Source organism: Delphinus delphis, chromosome 20 (genome assembly GCF_949987515.2).
Source record: "Delphinus delphis chromosome 20, mDelDel1.2, whole genome shotgun sequence".
Classification (NCBI taxonomy): domain Eukaryota; kingdom Metazoa; phylum Chordata; class Mammalia; order Artiodactyla; family Delphinidae; genus Delphinus; species Delphinus delphis.
In genome coordinates this window covers 3,615,034-3,634,416 of record NC_082702.1, presented here as the reverse complement: position 1 = coordinate 3,634,416, position 19,383 = coordinate 3,615,034, and the positions used below count along the sequence as shown (strand labels likewise).

At 51.4% G+C, this 19,383-nt stretch overlaps 2 protein-coding genes across 7 annotated transcripts in view; one reads left to right on the top strand and one right to left on the bottom strand.

The window, feature by feature from the left end:
• Positions 1-19,383, bottom strand: part of LOC132416835 (NACHT, LRR and PYD domains-containing protein 2) — a 1,001,898-nt gene that overhangs the window by 867,016 nt on the left and 115,499 nt on the right.
• On the top strand, positions 6,805-16,581 carry LOC132416841 (leukocyte immunoglobulin-like receptor subfamily A member 6). 6 transcript variants are annotated; one of them, XM_060000468.1, is made up of 14 exons: positions 6,805-6,853; positions 7,013-7,048; positions 7,232-7,516; positions 7,664-7,966; positions 8,194-8,490; positions 8,745-9,047; positions 9,166-9,168; positions 9,714-9,761; positions 10,469-10,576; positions 10,923-10,965; positions 11,051-11,088; positions 11,313-11,365; positions 12,148-12,312; positions 12,390-12,533. In XM_060000468.1, exons 1-14 carry the CDS (start codon positions 6,820-6,822, stop codon positions 12,531-12,533), a joined length of 1,860 nt encoding a protein of 619 aa, XP_059856451.1. In that variant the 5' UTR covers positions 6,805-6,819. The 6 variants fall into 6 exon arrangements, with proteins under 6 accessions (XP_059856451.1, XP_059856446.1, XP_059856449.1 ...); XM_060000463.1 differs by lacking the exons at positions 9,166-9,168; positions 9,714-9,761; positions 10,469-10,576; ... (3 more) ...; positions 12,148-12,312; positions 12,390-12,533 and adding exons at positions 16,248-16,298; positions 16,436-16,581 and having other exon boundaries at positions 6,820-6,853; XM_060000466.1 differs by lacking the exons at positions 9,166-9,168; positions 9,714-9,761; positions 10,469-10,576; ... (3 more) ...; positions 12,148-12,312; positions 12,390-12,533 and adding exons at positions 11,610-11,618; positions 16,445-16,581 and having other exon boundaries at positions 6,820-6,853.

Sequence of the window (19,383 nt, the reverse complement as noted above, 5' to 3'; positions counted from 1 at the left end):
GATGTCTGAGGGGACTTCTGTCTGGGTGAAGGCGCAGGCCTGCCCCACCTGATACAGCTGCCATCCCCCCCGCCATGTGCACGCCCACGAATGCACACATGTACTGTACAAACGCATATACTTACGCACACACCCACACGCATGGACACGTGTGGAGCGGGCGAGGGAGTTGATGAGACCACGACTGCACACGGAGGGTCCCTCGGGCTTTAGGTCCACCCAGAGGAACATGCAGGTCCCCATTTCCCACCCCTACTCCAGTTCATCCCCACTGGACGCCATGCATTCTCCAAACACAAGAGGACCCATCAGCTGTAGGACACTGTCCTTGATCTGACCTTCACCCCGTCACCTGGCTAATGCCCTTCAGGTTTGGGATTGGAGGCTGTTCATCCCAACAAGCTTGCAGTTGCTGCTGTAACGAACCCCTCACATAGGGGCACCAAACAACACAACTTATTATCCTACAGTTCAGGAGCTCAGAGGCTAACATGTTAACTGGGCTAAAATCAGGGGTCAGCAGGGATGCGCTCCTTCTGAAGCCTCCAGGACAGAGCCCATTCCTTTACCTTTAGCAGCGTCTGGGGGCCGTCTGCATTCCTCGGCTCGGGGCCCCTTCCTCCGCCTTCAAGGAGAACTGTAGCCTCTGCAAATCCTCCCTCTGACTAGGACCCCTGCTTCTGTGGTCGCACCTCCTTCCCTCTCTCTCACCTGCCTCCTCCCTCTTACAAGGACCCTGGTGATTACATTGGGTCCACCTGGAACATACAAGCTCATTTCCCCCCCCCCTTAAGATCCTTAACTCAATCACACCTGCAAAGACCCTTTTTGCACCTAAGGTAACACAGCAGTTGGCTCCAGGGCGTCGGATGCGGACATCTTTGGGGCTGTTATTCTGTCTACCTGAGCGGGTGTCGGGCCTCAGCACCACCTCCGCTTGTGGGCTCCTCTGGGCTTGAATGCCTCACTCTGAATTCTAAGTACATCCTTGCAGGAATGTTTCCTTCTTCCACTAGCTTGTGAAATGATCAATGTTTGAGAGTCTATTCCTTGTGTCCCTAGAACCTCTACGTAAGAGGAGGTCGGGGAGGAAGCAATGGAGACTGGAAACGCACCCCACAACCCGTTAACCCCCCCACCCCCACCCGGTGCCCAAAGTGACAGGAGGTCCCTGTGTGACAGGACTGGCTGCTCACCAGCACCGTGTCCTCCCTTCCTGGGCTCCCAGCGAGATGATCTCCCCAGCCTCCCTGCAGTTATGTGTGTCCTGGGATGAAGTTCACAGTGGCATGTGAGCTGGATGGACGGAGCTTCTTCCAAGCCTGGCCCGTGAACCTCCCACACAAGATCCTCACGGCTCTTCCCTTCTGCTGATGGGTATGGATGCCCTGGGTGACCTTGGACCCACACGCTGAGTGTGGCACCTGGTTCCCAGGATGACCCCATAGAGTAGAGCCTGCTGTACCCCTTGTATTAGTCATATTTCAGGTTTCTCTAAAGCTGATGCTTTAACATGTGTCATACATGCATATGCTACTGTGAAAATTAATAAAGGGAAACCTAATTTAAAACGGAGTTGCGAAGCCCTAAAGGGGAGCTCTCTCACCCCTACCCTCTGCTGCAGCTTACTTTACATTCCTGGGCAGGAAGAAGCTTGATTTTCAGAAGAAGGATGATTTTCTCCTCGCCCAGCAACAGCCCAGCCAATGAAAAGAGCAACAGGCTAGCCAATGAGAAAGTCACAACTTAGCCAATGAGAAACAGCACCAGCTCAGCTAATGAGAAACAGCAACAACTCAGCCAATGAGAAAACAGCCTCAGCCCAGCCAATGAGAAACAGCACCAGCTCAGCTAATGAGAAACAGCACCAGCTCAGCTAATGAGAAACAGCAACAACTCAGCCAATGAGAAAACAGCCTCAGCCCAGCCAATGAGAAACAGTCACAACCTTGCCAATGAGAAACAGCAACAACTCAGCCAATGAGAAAAACAGCCTCAGCCCAGCCAATGAGAAACAGTCACAACCTTGCCAATGAGAAACAGCAAAGCCCAGCCAATGAGAAACCACCACCAGCCTGACCTCTTGGTTTTCTCCAAGGGACTTTCAGTCAAAGCAGCCCCTTCCAACTTCCTCCTTTTTCTCTGTAAAGTAACATTCCTCTTCCTTGTTCTCTGGACTTGACTGTGGTTTGCCATAGTTTGAATGTCCTGAATCGCAATTCCTCTGCCATTCCTAAATAAATTCATTTTGCCCGTAAAATAACATTTAATTTTAAGGTCGACACTGGACACACCTTTTCCTAGATGACCCGATAATATGCCTGAGTCACTTGCATTGTCCCCCCGCCTCCTCCCTCACTGCCCCCCACCCTGCCCCAGCTCCTGAGCAAGAATCCTCTTCCTGGGGTGCACTTATCAAATACAAACCAGTCAACCCAGAGTCCACACCGCACCCCCTCCTTTATGGGGGTCCACAGTCTGGGCCACGATCCACCTGCCCTTGTCAAGCTAGGGCCAAGCACATGACAACTAGGGACGCCCCCTCCACCCCAGAACCCGCTGAAATCATTAATCCAGCCAATCCCATGCCTGCTTACCCTTTCCTGCCCATTCCTTCTTGTGGAAACCACAGTAAAGGCTCCCATTTTCCCCTCACTCCATCTCCTTCTTTCTGTCTCTGGTGCTTCCCTACGTGGCCCTGGTGGGTGGCATGCATGCCCCCTCCTCCTGGGAACTGTGATGAAATATCTTTTCAATGGCAGGCGTCTCCTGATCTGCTCACATTTTAGAATTAACACACAGTATTTTAAAGCACCTCCCTGCTGAGCTGGAATCAGCTTCACCTGTTTCATGGAAGAGGCTCTAATTCCTATCACGTGAGTCGTTACACTTTTGGGTCTATTGGCTGCAATAGTTACACAGCTGAAACGCACAGTGAGACGGCCTCCGCCCGGGTAAGGGCTTACCCTGCCTTGGCTGCGCAGAAAGCAGACCCCCATATCTGCCTAAGTCTGCTCGTCATCTTCTGTTCCACGTGCACAATGTCAGTCCGCCCAGCGCCCTCTGAATTCCACACCTGGGAGACCTCATGCCTCTCTCCCTGACCCCGCCCCCCGCTCCATCACTGACACGTGGGCGGGCCTCATGGACGTGTTATATGAACAGATATAACCAAATATATTCTTTCTTCATGTCAGGTCACACAGATTTAGATCCGTCCACAACTGCCCACTTGATTACTTAGCCTTGTTGCTGAAGCTACAGGGCTTCTAAACAAGGCCGCTCCGTGCTGTCTCAACATGGAAACACTTGGGATCTGCACGACCACGTCTCCGGAGCGGGACCAGCTGCGCCGCCAAGGAGGAGGGGTCACCGGGAGCCCCTCGCCCGGAGAGCCCCGATCCCGCTGTGAGTGGGACGTGTAGGTGGTCACCGCCCTACTTAGGGGTCAGACCTGCGGTTCCCACTCAGATTCAAACGAAACGTTACGGCTTCCCTGGTGGCACAGTGGTTGAGAGTCCGCCTGCCGATGCACGGGACACGGCTTCGTGTCCCGGTCCGGGAAGATCCCACATGCCGTGGAGCGGTTAGGCCCGTGAGCCGTGGCCGCTGAGCCTGCGCGTCCGGAGCCTGTGCTCCGCAGCGGGAGAGGCCACAACAGTGAGAGGCCCGCATACCGCAAAAAACTAAAAACAACAAAAAAACGAAACATTAGCCTGAAGACCCGCTAGGAGGCGCCGGCATTGAGTTCTCAATTTTTTTCGTCTTGTGTATCTTTTTGATAGAAACATAAGAAACCTGCATGCCTGTTACAGGCCTGGTATTTAAAATGTTCTTATATATCTTAAGAATATTTTAAAAATTCAACCGAGATTCAGCCAGCTCTTAAAATGGTGCAATGGCTCTTTTAGTTCTATGCAAACATTAGCATATTTAAACTTTGTACAAACCCTCCACAGAATGCCCTATTCTTTCCACTTTTTTTTAAACAACTTTATTGGAGTATAATTGCTTTATAATGGTGTGTTAGTTTCTGGTTTATAACAAAGTGAACCAGCTATACATATACATATGTCCCCGTATCTCCTCCCTCTTGCGTCTCCCTCCCACACTCCCTATCACACCCCTCTAGGTGGTCACAAAGCACCGAGCTGATCTCCCTGTGCTATGTGGCTGCTTCCCACTAGTTATCTATTTTACATTTGGTAGTGAATATAAGTCCACGCTACTCTCTCACATCGTCCCAGCTTACCCTACCCCCTCCCTGTGAACTCAAGTCCATTCTCTATGTCTGCATCTTTATTCCTGTCCTGCCACTATGGTCTTCAAAACCTTTTTTTTTTTTAGTTTCCGTATATATGCATTAGCATACAGTATTTGTTTTTCTCTTTCTGACTTACTTCACTCTGTATGACAGACTCTAGGTCCATCCACCTCACTACAAATAACTCAATTTCGTTTCTTTTTATGGCTGAGTAATATTCCATTGTACATATATGCCACATCTTCTTTATCCATTCATCTGTCGATGGACACTTAGGTTGCTTCCAGGTCTTGGCTATTGTAAACAGTGCTGCAATGAATACTGGAGTGCAAGTATCCTTTTGGACCATGTTTTTCTCCAGATATATGCCCAGGAGTGGGTCTGCAGGATCATATGGTAGCTCTATTTTTACTTCTTTATGGAAACCTCCATACTGTTCTCCATAGTGGCTGCACCAACTTACATTCCCACCAACAGTGCAGGAGGGTTCCCTTCTCTCCACACCCTCTCCAGCATTTATTGTTTGTGGATTTTTTGATGATGGCCATTCTGACTGGTGTGAGGTGACACCTCATTGTAGTTTTGACTTGCATTTCTCTAATAATTAGCGATGTTGAACATCGTTTCATGTGCCTCTTGGCCATCCGTATATCTTTTTTGGAGAAACGTCTATTTAGGTCTTCTGCCCATTTTTTCATTAGGTTGTTTGTTTTGATGATATTAAGCCTCATGAGCTGTTTGTAAATTTTGGAGACTAATCCCTTGTCAGTCACATCATCTGCAACAAATATTTTCTCCCAATCCGTGGGCTGTCTTTTTGTTTTGTTTATGGTTTCCTTTGCTGTGCAAAAGCTTTTGAGTTTAACAAGCTTTTCTTCTTGAACTAGACAAGTTGATACTAAGCTCCATATGGAAAAATAAAAACGTAAGAATACTTAGGAAAACGCACAAAGAGAAGAGCTATGCGGGTAGTGGGGACGAGATCAACCAGAAATTAAAACACACCATACGGCCTCTGAGTCGTGAGGAAATAAGAAAGTCTAGATGCGTCTGCTTATTATGACAGAAGAAACACAAGAAGGACTGGCCGTATTTCACAGGCATTTAAAAGTACTGGGATATTATAAACAATGTGATTTCCACGTGAATGGGTGCATTTGGGAGAAGAGAAGCTTTTGCTATGGCATAGGGTCAGTAGCTGCTAAACTTATAAAGTGAAAATTTAATAAGGAGCAGGATACGTACAAACTCTCAAAGTACCTCCCCACGGACCAGTGATTAATTACAAAGGGGAAATAACAGCCTTACTCTGGAGAAACCTGGGGCCGAATTAACCAAGTCAGGAAAGACCCAATCACCAAACAGGAGAAACAAGGACAATATGGCTTGGTGGTATTCCACCCCAAAATGCACAACTGGCATCTAAGCAGGAAGTGCTTTGGGCAAACCTCCTGCTCTGTGTGTATCACGCTTCCTTTCTCTGCAGGGTCTGCCCTTCCTCAGGAGCCCTCAGTCACGTCTCTCATCAACCCCAGTATGACCAAGGCTGTGAAGGAAAGAACCCAACATCTCCATTCGTGAGCTTGTTTTAAATCTCATTAATCCAAACAGGACTCCATGATCTAGGAGCGTTTGGAGATGAACACAAACCACTGAAGTGGGGGGAGAGGAAGTACCTTGGGCGGGAACCATTGATCTTCTGACCGTCCAGCTCGAAAGCCAGCATCGGGCTCGCGGCACTTGATGGCGTATTTGGACCGTGTCTGGAGCTCACATCTGGGGTTTAGGACGCGCAGAAATTGTTTTCTGAAAAAGGAGGCGTCACGCATCTCATTTGGGATGGTAACAGAGACTGACGTGTAGGGAAACAGCTGCTCTGCTTCCTGCGAAACCTTTAGTGTTGAAACCCGCGCTGGGGGTGATGGGCACCTGCCCGAGGTATCCTTAGTCGGCGTCGCCTCCCAGGCTCTGTCCTCTTGTCCCTCTGCTCACACGGGGTGGGCAGGAAAGTCTCCGTGATTTCGAAACTCACTACCTGCTGTACCTTACTCCGCGCAGAAGGATACTGAGTTCTATTTGTATTATTATCATTTTGTACTCTTAGGATGAGCCCTGAATTTCCCCTGAAGATCCCCCCAAGGCACCTTCTAAGTGCTGGAGATGAGGAGACAGTCCTGGATTACCCGGGGCGGCGGGGGCCACGTTACCACCAAGGTCCTGAGGAGTGAAGGAGTGAGGTACAAAGGTCAGAGCCAAGGTCAATGGGACTCGGAAGCAGAAGAAGGAGAGACGCGCCTGCGGGCTTGGAAGATGGGAGGGGCTGAGTCCGGGGACTTGGCAGCCCGCAGAAGGCCGCTGCCCACTCCAGCCTGAGCCCTGTGGAAACTAGTGCCAGGCTTCTGGGGAGGGGCAGTTCCCCTTCCTGTGGGGCTGCTGACGTGACAGCTCCGTGACGGGGAGGACCAGCCTCCCAGTGGACACACCCTCGGGTCTCCGTCCTGAGGGCACCGAGGTCTCCTCCATCTGCACCACCTGGACCACAGGGACCAGATGCCATGACCCCCAGCCTCACGGCCCTGCTCTGCCTCGGTGAGATGGAGGAGGGGGAGGGGAAGCCCCAGCCAGGGACGGACCCCTCCCCACAGCCAGGCTGCTCTGTCAGGACACCCCAGGACTCAGGAGGCTCACGGGTAGGAGAGGCGCTAATCAGGATTCAGGGCGAACCTCTCACAGGGGTCTCTCTTCCAGGGCTGAGTGTGGGCCTGAGGACCCAGATGCAAGCAGGTGAGTCTGTCCCCAGGTGTCCCAGCTCCCTCCTGCTCACGGTGACAAAGGACCACCCCCAGGCAATGGGGTGGGGAACAGCAGTTCTGGGCTGAAGGAGGGGGAGTCTGGGAGGTTGGGGGCTGAGAGCTGGGGACCTGGGGGTGAGGATGTCTTGTGACCCAGCCTCTGATGTCCTTCCAGGAACCCTCCCCAAACACACCATCTGGGCTGAGCCAGGCTCTGTGATCCCCTTGGGGAGCCCCGTGACCATCTGGTGTCAGGGGACCCTGGGGGTCCGGGAGTTCCGTTTGTATAAAGAGGGAAGCTCACCTTCCTGGTACAGACAGCCCTCACTGGAGCCCAGGGACAAGGGCAAGTTCTCCATCTCATATATGACACAGGACTACGCAGGGAGATATCACTGTTACTATCGCAGCCCCACTGGCTGGTCAGAGAGCAGTGGCCCCCTGGAGCTGGTGGTGACAGGTGAGAGGACACTCGGGGGTCCCAGCATCGGGCTCTGCCCTCAGGAAGGGGGTCTGCTCTCAGGGGTGTGTCCCTCTCACAGCCCAGCCCTGGAGGAGGAAAGGGGCGTGTGAGCCCCATTTCACAAGCTCCCTCCTTCTCTCCTAGGGGCCCACAGGAAACCCACCCTCTCAGCCCTGCCGAGCCCTGTGGTGACCTCGGGAGGGAACGTGACCCTCCAGTGTCGCTCTTGGCAGCGACTGGACGGGTTCATTCTGACTAAGGAAGGAGAACCCAAGTGCTCCTGGACCCTGGATGCACAGCGAGGCCCCCAGGGGCAGACCCAGGCCCTGTTCCCCGTGGGTCGCGTGACCCCCAGCCACAGGTGGACGTTCAGATGCCACGGCTTTTACAGGGACACCCCCCAGGTGTGGTCGGCCCCCAGTGACCCCCTGGAGCTCCTGGTCCCAGGTGAGGCGGTCCCACCCTGGCCTCACGCACTTTTTGAGGCACAAGACAGATTATTAGATGCTTTTCTCCCAGGATTGTCCCAGATGAGAGGGTGGGGTGAGGGGGGAGCAGGGCGCACAGGACAGAGACACAGAGTGTGAGCGACAGTGAGGCCTGGGGACCAGGACGGGAGAAGGGGCTTCATGGGAGGAACCAGCCCCTACAGCCCAGGGCTGGTCTTCCCCCAGGTGTGTCTGGGAAGCCCTCCCTCCTGACCCCGCAGGGCCGTGTCGTGGCCTCTGGACAGAGCCTGACCCTCCAGTGTCGCTCTGACGTCGGCTATGACAGATTCGCTCTGTCCCAGGAGGGGAGAGAGGCCCTCCCCCAGAGCCCTGGCCGGCAGCCCCAGGCTGGGCTCTCTCAGGCCGACTTCCCCCTGGGCACAGTGACCATCACCCACGCGGGCCGGTACAGATGCTACGGTGGACACAACCTCTCCTCCGAGTGGTCGGCCCCCAGTGACCCCCTGGACATCCTGGTGGCCGGTGAGGAGCCAGCGGGTCAGTCAGGGACCCAGACTCTGCACAGGCCCTGCCGGGGGAGCCCCAGCTGGTGATGCTGGGACCAGGCGTGAGGGGTCCCCAGGGAGGGAGACAGAGAGAGACGGGGGTGGGCAGGGAGAGGGAGAGACTCGGAGAAAACAGAGACAGACAGAGATGAGGGGCCTCAGGGAGGACCAGCTGAGTCGCAATTCGGAACCAGGGGGCGGGCAGCCCCTCACCCCTCTTCCTCTCTCTAGGGTGGTTCCCTGACACGCCCTCCCTCTCGGTGCAGCCGGGCCCCCTGGTGGCCTCAGGAGAGAACGTGACCCTTCTGTGTCAGTCAGGGAGCACAAGGGAAACTTTCCTTCTGTTTAAGGAGGGGGCAGCCCAGCCCCCGCAGCGTCTTAGATCAAAGTACCGAGGTGGGCATTTCCAGGCCGAATTCTCCATGAGTCCCGTGACCTCAGCCCACAATGGGACCTACAGGTGTTACAGCTCACTCAACAGTGACCCCTACCTGCTGTCACACGCCAGTGTCCCTCTGGAGCTCACAGTCTCAGGTGAGGGGCCCCAGCCCTGTCCCCTCTGTGTCCCTGTTGTCAGCTCTGAAGGTGACCCCCTTTCTAGGATAGGAGTGAGGGGGGCTCCAAAGGAGAGTCCAGGGAGGGTGATCCGGAGGGGGTCCAGCCTGCAGAGGGACGGAGGGAAACCAGACCCTCCCGTCCCTGCTGCTTCTCACGTCCGGTCACCAGACTTCTCAGATAGGAGGAGGGGGAAAGCCAAGGGCAGCCCCAGAGCAGAGACAGCACCAGAGTGTGAGCAGAGGGGGGATCCCAGGGAAGCCGCAGCCCCTCACCCAACTACAGGCGTTTTCCCAGGATCCTCTGGGGACACCACCACCCACACACAGGGCCCAAGTCAAGAGCTGGTGAGCCACTGGGGCCTCTGCCCAATATGTGGACACCTGGCCCCAGGCCTGTCCCTTGAGGTCCTCAGCTGCTCTAAATCCTGACCCAATCTCAGCACAGCTTGTGTCCCAGGGGGGCTGGGAGTCAGGTAGAGATGCTGGAGTGACCACAGGCACCAGGAGCTCTGAGGCTGGTGGATGAAGGGTGGGGGTCATGGAGAGGGAATGACCCCTCGGGGCCCATCCTGGGGGAGGAGCAGTGGGCTGAGGTGGGGAGAAGCAGCCCCCGACCCCCATCTTCTGTCCTGACCCCCGGGAGGCTCTGAAGTTGGGGCCCTTCCCCCCACGGAGCCAGGCCCGCAGACAGGTGAGTGAGGGTCTGTGGGACATGGTGTTGGGCCCAGGGGGGCAGGACTCAGTTATGCCCTTGGTTAAGGCACCTCTGGAGACGCTGACTTGGGCCCCCTTCCCCTGCCTGGGCCTCAGTTTCTCCAAGTGTAAAGGCAGAGAATCGTGGCCCGGAGCTTAGATTTCCTTCAGTTCTGACTTCTGGCTCTGACCCCCCAGGAGAGGAGGCCTCACAGGGAGGCCCCTGAGGATGTGACTGTATGGGGGCCTGTCCCCAGTGCCGCAGTGGTGGTGGCATTGTACGGGGAGGGGGAGGGAAAGATGAAGAGTCCACCGCACATAGCCGGCCCCTCCCCCAGTCCCTGCTGTGATGGGGGAGGGGAGGGTAACAAGGAAGGACCCTCGGCTCCAGATGAGACCCTCGGACAGGCCCGCGGCAAATGAGAAGCCCCCAGAGCACAAAGCTGGTGTCCACCTTGGGCGGGGCGCGGCAGGAGGACAGCTCAGGGAACCCACAGCCCTGGGTTCCAATCCCAGCTCTACCACCTCCAGACTGGGTCACCTGGGGTTGGTGAATTCCCTCTCTGTGCCTCAGTTTCCTCATCTGTAAAATGGGTGGGGTGGGTTAGAGGAGATGAATGCACAGACCCCAGCACGAGCCTGCACACAGTAGGCGCTCAATTAAATGGCATCTTGGGCTCATGCATGACGTCACTGGTGCCCCAGGTCTCAAATGGTACCTGAACGTCCTGATCGGGGTCTCGGTGGCCTTCGTCCTGCTGCCCCTCGTCCTCCTCGTCCGACACCGGGTTCAGAGCAGACGCAGGAAATCGGGTGAGTAGGGAACAGGGTGACCCAGACCCCTGGAGGTGGTGGGATTAGGGCACCAGCCAAAGGGAAACCTAAGAGATGGGCAAGGTCAGCTTAGAAAAAGATTGTCCAGAGTCTGAAACTCAAAAATCTAGAAAGAAAACATGTACTGTCAGCTGACATGTATAATTTAAGGTATTTTCCTCCTTTGCAATCTCATGAAGTGTTGAAACATGTACGCAAGTATGAGTTCAGGTCTCCTTCTTTCCTCCTGAAGCCCGAGTGAGGGGCAGGGGTCGTAAGAGTCCCAGGGACGAGCCTCTGTCATCTGCCCCAGCCCAGGGCGAGGCTGATTTCCACCCTCCCGCAGGGGCTGCAGACCCAGAACCCAAGGACACAGGCCTGCAGAGCAGGTAACTCCCGCCCCGAAGACCCCCAGGCCCGCCCCGCCCGCAGCTCCCCCTCATTCTCCCCCTAACACGCCCGCCTCCTCCCCAGCTCCTGCCCAGCCGCCGCCGCCCAGGACCAGGCCCTCTGTGAGCAGAAGAGGACGGGGTGGGGGACACAGGGTTCTGGAGGCACCTGTGGGGGGGAGGGGAAGGCTGGGAAGGGGTGGGCTCAGGGGGTGCGGACTGAAACCCCACACTTCCCCTCACCCCTGGGTCTCAGTGGCCCCTTCTGGATGCACTGCGGGGGCTCCAGCCCTGAGCGATCTCAGGGGATCCCACCAAGCGATACACACCCTGTTCTGCCCCAGCAGATGCTGCCGTGAAGGACACACAGCCTGAGGACAGGGTGCAGCTGGACCATCCGGTGAGACCCCTACTCCTGTCCAGGCCACCAGAGACCTCTTTGTTGCCAAACTCAGTCCAATGGACACGTCTCTGTCCTCACATCCCAGCTCCAGCAGCGTCCCACACTGACCTCCCCTTCCGGGCTTCCTGGGTCGTCCTGCTGTGACTCCACCCCTCCTGCTTCCTTGTGACCTCATGGCCCCTCCTTCGGGGTCCCCTTTCCTGGCTCCCCGTCCTCTGTCTGACCTTCTGGCGTTGCAGAGAAGCCCCACGTCTCAAGAGGATTTGTGAATAAGTGAATCACCCGAAAGTCCCCAGACCCCTCTTCCTTCATTCACCCAAAAGTGGTGCACAAGGAGAGCTCATCCCCCCGGCTCCCTGTAGGTGCTGCAGGTGCAGCAGGGAGCTCACCTGGGGGGTGAGAGGTACTATATGTAAAGAAGCAGGTAGCGTCCTAGAATGCAACGTCCCGATAAGGAAAGTAAAGCAAGAGAAGGTGACAGAGTGCATGGTGGGGGGGCAGCAAGTGCAAAGGTCCTGAGGCAGGGACGTGCTTTTGCAGGAAGATGGCCGTGCGGCTGGAGCCAAATGTGCAAGGGAGATAACGTGTTAATACTGAAATCAGAACCGTAGAAAGAATCCAGAGGCTCCGAGGTGTTAGGAGGTCCCCAGAGTTTCCCTCAGGAAAGTGACCTGACCTAAGGTTTTAAAGCATCACTCTGCCAACACAGTGGAAAGCTGACGGAAGGAGATCACAGTGGATCCAGCAAGTCCCCTTTCTGTCCTACTCTCTCCCTCCAGCAGAACAGGCAGGATGCAGACCCCCAGGAGGGGACGTACGCCCAGGTGAACCACTCAAGATCAAGACTAAGGCGGGGGGTGGCCACCTCTCCTTCCTCCCTGTCGGGGAGATTGCTGGACACGAAGGACAGACAAGCGGAAGAGGACGAGCAGAGGGACGGTCAGGTGGGTCCCATTCTGTCCGGGCCCCCAGGCTTCCCCCACCCCAACCACACACCCTCCCTCCCTCTCCCCCACCGCAGGCCGCCACATCTGAAGCCCCCCAGGATGTGACCTATGCCCAGCTGAACCACTCGACCTTCAGACGGGAGACTGCAACCCCTGCCCCCCAGTCAGGGGAGCCCCCAGAAGAGCCCAGCGTGTATGCTGCTCTCGCCGTCCGCTAGCCCAGGAAGGACCCAGACCCCACGCTCCAGGGAGGAAGACTGCACGGACCCCGGAAGGCACAGGAGCTGCCTGCCCGCAGTGGACACCGCCTAACGACCAACAGACAGCCTGGACTCCCAACACAGACTACCCGGAGCCCCTGGGACCCTGTGGCAGTCACCTGATTCTACCCTCAAAGATAACTAATATCCTTACGTTTGGGAAATAATGCAACAGACTGCTCAAAAATCAATGTGTGAGTTGAAAACCAAAATCAAAACGAAAAAAAGCAAAACAGAAGTGGGAAAATGTTTTCAATGAATGATAAAGTAAATAATACACATCAAACATACGAAATGAGAAAATTAAGAATCATGAATGAATATATTAGAAAAGGCTTCAAACAATCGATGACCTAACATATCATACCAAGACTTCAGGAAAAAATAGCAAATTATTTCAAATGAAGGTAGAAGGTGGGAATAATAATGACAAGGGTAGCTAATAATGAAGACAACCAAAAAGTAGAGAAAATCAATTAAGGCAAAAAATAAACTCATTCTTGAAAACATTCATGAATCCTAGCCACCACAGCCGAGGGAAAAAGAGAGAAGGCTCACACTTCTAATAGCATGAAAGGGATTGCAGACAGCACTACAAATCCTACAGACGTTATAAAGATAGTAACAGAACATTATGAGAAATTTGACGCCAACATACAGAAAATGTAGATGGGATGGAAATCTTCACGTGTACAATTTACTAAATGGATATAAGAATAAATGGAAAATCTACCACCTTATACATTGACTCTAATCCAAACTTACCCACGACTGAACTATATAGAATCTAGCGAACTCAAAATGAAAGAAATAGTAGAATGCTGGTTCCCGGGGTTGGAGCGAGGGGGAAATGGGAAGATATTGGTCAAAGGGCACAAGCTTCCAGTTATAAGATGAATAAGTTCTGGGGATCTAATATACAGCATGGTGGTTACAGCTTATCACACTGTATCCCATTCTTCAGTGTTTTGAAGAGAGCAGATCTCAAATGTTCTCACTAAAAAAAGAAATGGCGACTGTGTGATGGGATGCAGACAAATGCTGTGACGGTCATCACTGCCCGACGTGTAAGTGACCAGTTCAGGCGGCTTCACTGGTGATTTCTTCCGAGCACTTATGTACTCGTGAAAGACACACACACACGCACACACACCCCCAAATTGCACAAACATTTCCCGAGAACAGAAAAAGAAGAAACATACCTCAACACATCAGATCAGGAAAATATTTACACCAAAACCTGACAAGGGAGTTATACATGGAGAAGTCAGAGGAAGATCTCTCACATGAGCTTAGATGGAAATCCCTAAATAAAGTGTACACAAATGAGATGTAGTGATACATTAAAAGGACATTACTTCATGACCATACTGTGGGTTTTTTTTTCGAAGGATAGAGTAACTTAAAATTTTAAAACTCTGTCACATAATGCAATACCTTAATAGAACAAATAAAAAATAATCACCTTAATAGATGCAGACAAGGCCTTTGATAAAATATACCAACAATTCCTGGTGAAAATAAAAACACATCAGAAATAGAAGGGAATTCCCTTTCGTTGATGAGGGCATGTTTAACAACACTAGACGTCATTTGTACAGGTGAGAACCTGAGGTCCTTTCGTCTACGACTGGCAATGATCCAAGTATGTTCCGTATGACCACTTGTATTCACCAGGGCCCTGGAGGCACCAAGCAAGTAAGTGAAACAAAACAAGGCGAGAAGCTCTGAAGTGGATAAGAATAATATTGTATTACTAAGAGACTGCACAGCTGTGTTCGCAGAAAATCCAAAATAATGTAAAGATCTTCTACTCTAATTAAAAAGTTTTCCTGCATCGCTGCATACAAGGTCAATATATAGAATTCAACTGCCTTCGAGACTTCCGGTTCTGGATGGAGATGAAGTAAAGGAATGTCTCCCTGTTCCCTGACTTTATACCAGTGACCTGATTGTATACTGCTGACTTCCAAGAGCCATAAGATAATATATTGGGGCTGTTTTAATCCACCAAGTTTGTGGTAATTTGTGGGACAGGGAAACAATACAACCACTTGAAGTTACTTATGATTACTGTTTGCATAGTAATTTTTCATCCTTCTACTTTTTTAATGTGGTAGAATATACACACCATGATATTCACCACCACTGAAACATCATTAAAGTGCGAAGTTAGTGGCCTTAAGTACATTTACCATGTTCGGCAATCATGACCACTGTCCGTCTTCCAGAACATTTTCATAATCCCAAACAGAAGCTGTGTACCCATTAAGCAAGAACTCCCCATGCCCCCTGAGAACCAGGCACTAGTCATCTCCATTCAAATTCCTGCCGTAGGGAGTCTGGCTACTCTAGGCTGTTCGTGTCGGTGAAATCATACAAAATGCGACATTCTGTGTCAGCCTTACTTCACTCTGAATAATGTTTCCAAGGTTCATTCATATTGTTCACTCTTTTACTTTTAACCTATTTACATGTTATATTAGAAGTGAGTTTCTGGGACTTCCCTGGTGGTGCAGTGGCTGGGAATCCTCCTGCCAATGGAGGGAACACGGGTTCGATCCCTGGTCTGGGAGGATCCCACGTGCAACTAGGCCCGTGCGCCACAACTATTGAGCCCTCACGCCACAACTACTAAAGCCAGCGCACCTACAGCCCATGCTCCACAACAAGAGAAGCCACTGCGATAAGAGGCCCACGCACCGCAATAAGAAGCCGGCGCACCGCAACAGAGAGTAGCCCCCGCTCACCGCAACTACAGACAGCCTGTGCACAGTGATGAAGACCCAACACAGCCAAAAATAAAGAAAGAAATAAATTTATTTTAAAAAAAAAGAAGTGAGTTTCTTATGGACTTCATAGTGTAGGTGGTGGTTGTTTTCTTAAACCAATCTTACAAGCTCTTTTAATTGCTGTGTTTCGCCCATTTACATATAATATTATTACTGATAACACTGTTATTTAGGTTTGTCATTTTATTTTTTCAAGTTTTGTCCCCTCTCTTTCTTGTTCTTCTATTTAGCCTTTCCTGGGATTTAGAAACATTTTTAGCATACCATTTTAATTTCTCTATTGGTGCTGTAACTGTAAGTCTTTGACTGCTGTTGAAGGGGCTGTTCTAGAGATTATCAGGTACATACCTAACTTTACACAGTAAAGACAGAGCTAGTATTTTACCTCTTCAAGGGAAATGTAGAACCCTTACAAATCTATAGGTCTCTTTATTCTTACCCCTTTATGTTGTAGTTGTTTTATGTGTTCTTGCCACACAGAAGCCCAGGGCTGTGTCGGGGCCTATGGGGCCAGGTCAAGGTGAGTGAGCTGTCCCCAGACCTCCTGCTGCAGCTCCACAACCACCACCCCCATCACCTGAGGGGAGAAGAGGAGGTCTGGGCTGATGGCGACCAGTCTGGGGACGACTATGGAGTGACATCTTGGGAAACTGAGGCCATAAGGGCAACCCTGACACTTCAGGTCCACATCCTTTCAGGACAAATTGAAACCCCACGTGTTCATCTTTGCCTCCTGATTAGATGCAAATGAGACACTGGAGATGCTCACCTCCAGGTACCGGGACTGGCATGTTTCGTTCCAGAGACTCATTCAAGATCAAAGAGATTACTTAAGCATTTCTGCATCTCCTCACCCATACCCTGTCTTTTTTGTTCTCAGGGGTAACTGACATTCTCAGTCCATCACAAAATAAGTCAGACGCCAACAGTGATGAGTAGCAGAAATGCTCAATTTTGGGTTGGGCTCCGAGGGTCACAACCTGTTAATGGAATGCAGGTGACCTGAGTGGACATGTAGGGATCCTGGGGTGATTTGGGTCTGCTCTGACCTGTGACCTCTTTTTCCACAGTTCCTAGCCTCACACCCCCAAGACTACACAGTGGAGACTCTCATCCGGATGGGCATGGCCGGCTCAATCCTGCTGGGCCTCAGGATTCTGCTCTTTCAGGCTCAACACGGCCACGGAGGAGCCCAAGATGCAGCCAGGAGGTAAACAGAGGGAACAAACCCACCATTCGGTGAGTTCGATCCTTGTATGACTAGGAGGTTTGGGAGGCAAATCTGCAGTATGAATTGAGGGAACTGTCTGCTGAGAATTTCACGGGGTATCAATGCTGGCATGCAGGAAATGCCTGGGTTCTTGCTGTAGAGACTCTTCCGTAATTAAAGTGTGGTAATTTCCCTCCTTACCATTATTGATTATTCTTGACTACTCCCCTTCTTTTTTTACTCCTGTGATTTGAGGCTACATCCACATCGCAGGTTTGGGTCCACACCTGAAGTCACCTTCATGCTCTGCCACTTTCTTGTAATACATTTTGCTTTATTTCTAATTTCCACACTCACTGGTGTGTGCTATTGACCTCGATCCCTTCAGCCTAGAACCAGAATGTTTTAAGCAACTGAGTAAATGGGTGAAATTCAGGTCTAGTTTAAAACACATAAATCCAAAACCATTTCCGAAAACCCTCTCTAGACCCCCTCAAGGCTTATTCCCCTCTAAAATGATACACGGAAGAGTTTCTGCCAAAATACCATCAGTTTGAATGAGCACAAGGTGGACTTCCCTGGTGGCGCAGTGGTTAAGAATCCACCTGCCAATGCAGGGGACAGGGGTTCAAGCCCTGATCCAGGAAGATCCCACATGCCATGGAGCAACTAAGCCGGTGTGCCACAACTACTGAGCCTGTGCTCTAGAGCCCGTGAGCCGCAACTACTGAGCCTCTGTGCCACAGCTACTGAAGCCCACGCACCTGCAGCCCGTGCTCCGCAACAAGAGAAACCACCGCGATGAGAAGCCCACGCACTGCAACAAAGAGTAGCCCTCACTTGCCACAACTAGAGAAAGCCTGTGCACAGCAATGAAGGCCCGACGCAGCCAAAAATAAATAAGTAAATAAATTTATGAATGGGCGCAAGGTGTTTGAAGCGACAGCCAGGTGGTGTGCTGGCAAACCAGCTCTATGAAAACATCCCTTTTTCTCAGTGTTCTGATTTGTGTACATTACCTGTTGCTTTGGTAAATACTCCCTTCATGCCCAACTTCAAGATGCCCGTTTGAATGCACTGGATACACAGTTGGGAACAGCATCAACTTTCACAAGAATGAGCCAACTGTGGCACCTCGCAGATGACCCTGAGGTCCTTCTATTCTGTAGGTCATAGTAATTTCCACCTCAATCTTATGCCACGGTTTCAGTGGAATTGTGATGCCCAAATCCCAGTACATTCACATTAGACGTAAATAGAAAACAGAGGCATAATCAGTTGTGGGAGACACGCTGAGCCCAACATGAAGGTTTAACATAGGAGATGTGAGTCCAAGCAGGTCGGACACGCCCAGGTCTCTCACATGTATGCATTTCTCCCCTGCTGACCCCTTCACCTTTGCCCCTTAATGATAATTTGGGTGAGTATAGAATGCCTCACTGACAGTTAATTCCTTGACTGTATTTCCCCATATCTTTTGGCGTTTTCTCCCTTCAATTTCCTTCCCTTTGCTGCGAAATAGCAAGACACATTTCACGTATAGACACGTGCACCCTAGCAATTGTAAGTTCTTGCTACATCTCTGTAAAAGACCAACAATTGGCCTTTCATAGTGTCGCAGACATTGTCCTCACTGATTTCATTCTGAAATTCACAATATCCATGGGCCCTGTTCTTTCTACTCCTCATCTACCTCAACTTTCTAATTCCAGTCTCTCTGTACTGCATCCTAAACAAACTCCTCACTATTGTATTCCAAGTTCATAATTGGCTCTTCAGCTGTATCTTCTCCTTGATGGAAAGAATATCTTGAGTGTATTAATGAAAGTATTATTTTTTACCTGTAAGGTGTTTGCCTAATTCATTGCTAAAATCCTATATACTTCTGCAGTATAATCCCTTTTGCTGTTTCCAGAATTTATTTTCTTTCTTTAATTTTTCAGATGTGTAAACATGCTTAAATTGTTTCATATATTCCTAGTATTCTATCTTCTTGGATAGGATAATACAAGTTACTAGCTCTGCAGATAGCCTTCTTAGCACTTTTTCTCAGTATTAGGATTTATCTCTTATGTTCATTCCTAATGCTCAGCTCCCAGACACGTGATTTTCTATAGAGAGTTTCTCCCAGGTCTGTCCTGACATTCAGAGAGGAAATGGGTGACTTCTTGTGGCTGCCCTGCCCCACAGCATCCGCTCTCTCAAACTCAGCATCTCACTAGGCATGTACCTGGCAGAGATGACCCCAAGTGAGCCTCACACTCACAGGTGGGACAGATATCCATGTACAATTATAATGAATTGAAGCTGTTTTACAATGGCACACAGGACACAGCTCAGTGCTGACCTCGGGGATGGGTCAGTGGGCAGAGATATCCCAGTGCCTGGCCACAAACGAGGTGGAGGGGCAACACCGATTCCAACCTTGACCTGAAGCCCTGACCCCTCCCTGCCTGTGAGGACCTCAGGTCCTTGTCCTTCCACACAGAGGTGGAAACCTCTATTCTAATGACCACTTGCTGGACTCAGGCACTGGTAGTCACTAAGCTTTCACCTCTTTTTTTTGTTGTGGTCCCTTCTCTATTTAAGAAACTGGCATTTCTCTTCTCCTATAATAGACCATGCCTATGTATTTCATAAAAAACATAAGCAGCGGGAATGCCCTGGTGGCGCAGTGGTTAAGAATCCTCCTGCCAATGCAGGGGACACGGGTTTGAGCCCTGGTCTAGGAAGATCCCACATGCCGTGGAGCAACTAAGCCCGTGCACCACAACTACTGCGATGAGCTCTAGAGCCCATGAGCCAC

Excerpts from the sequence above, each read along its gene's own strand:
- LOC132416841 (XM_060000468.1), top strand. The coding sequence starts at position 6,820 with ATGACCCCCAGCCTCACGGCCCTGCTCTGCCTCG. Across the intron at positions 7,049-7,231 it reads GAGGACCCAGATGCAAGCAG|GAACCCTCCCCAAACACACC; the intron begins GTGAGTCTGTCC and ends ATGTCCTTCCAG. Across the intron at positions 7,967-8,193 it reads CCTGGAGCTCCTGGTCCCAG|GTGTGTCTGGGAAGCCCTCC; the intron begins GTGAGGCGGTCC and ends GTCTTCCCCCAG.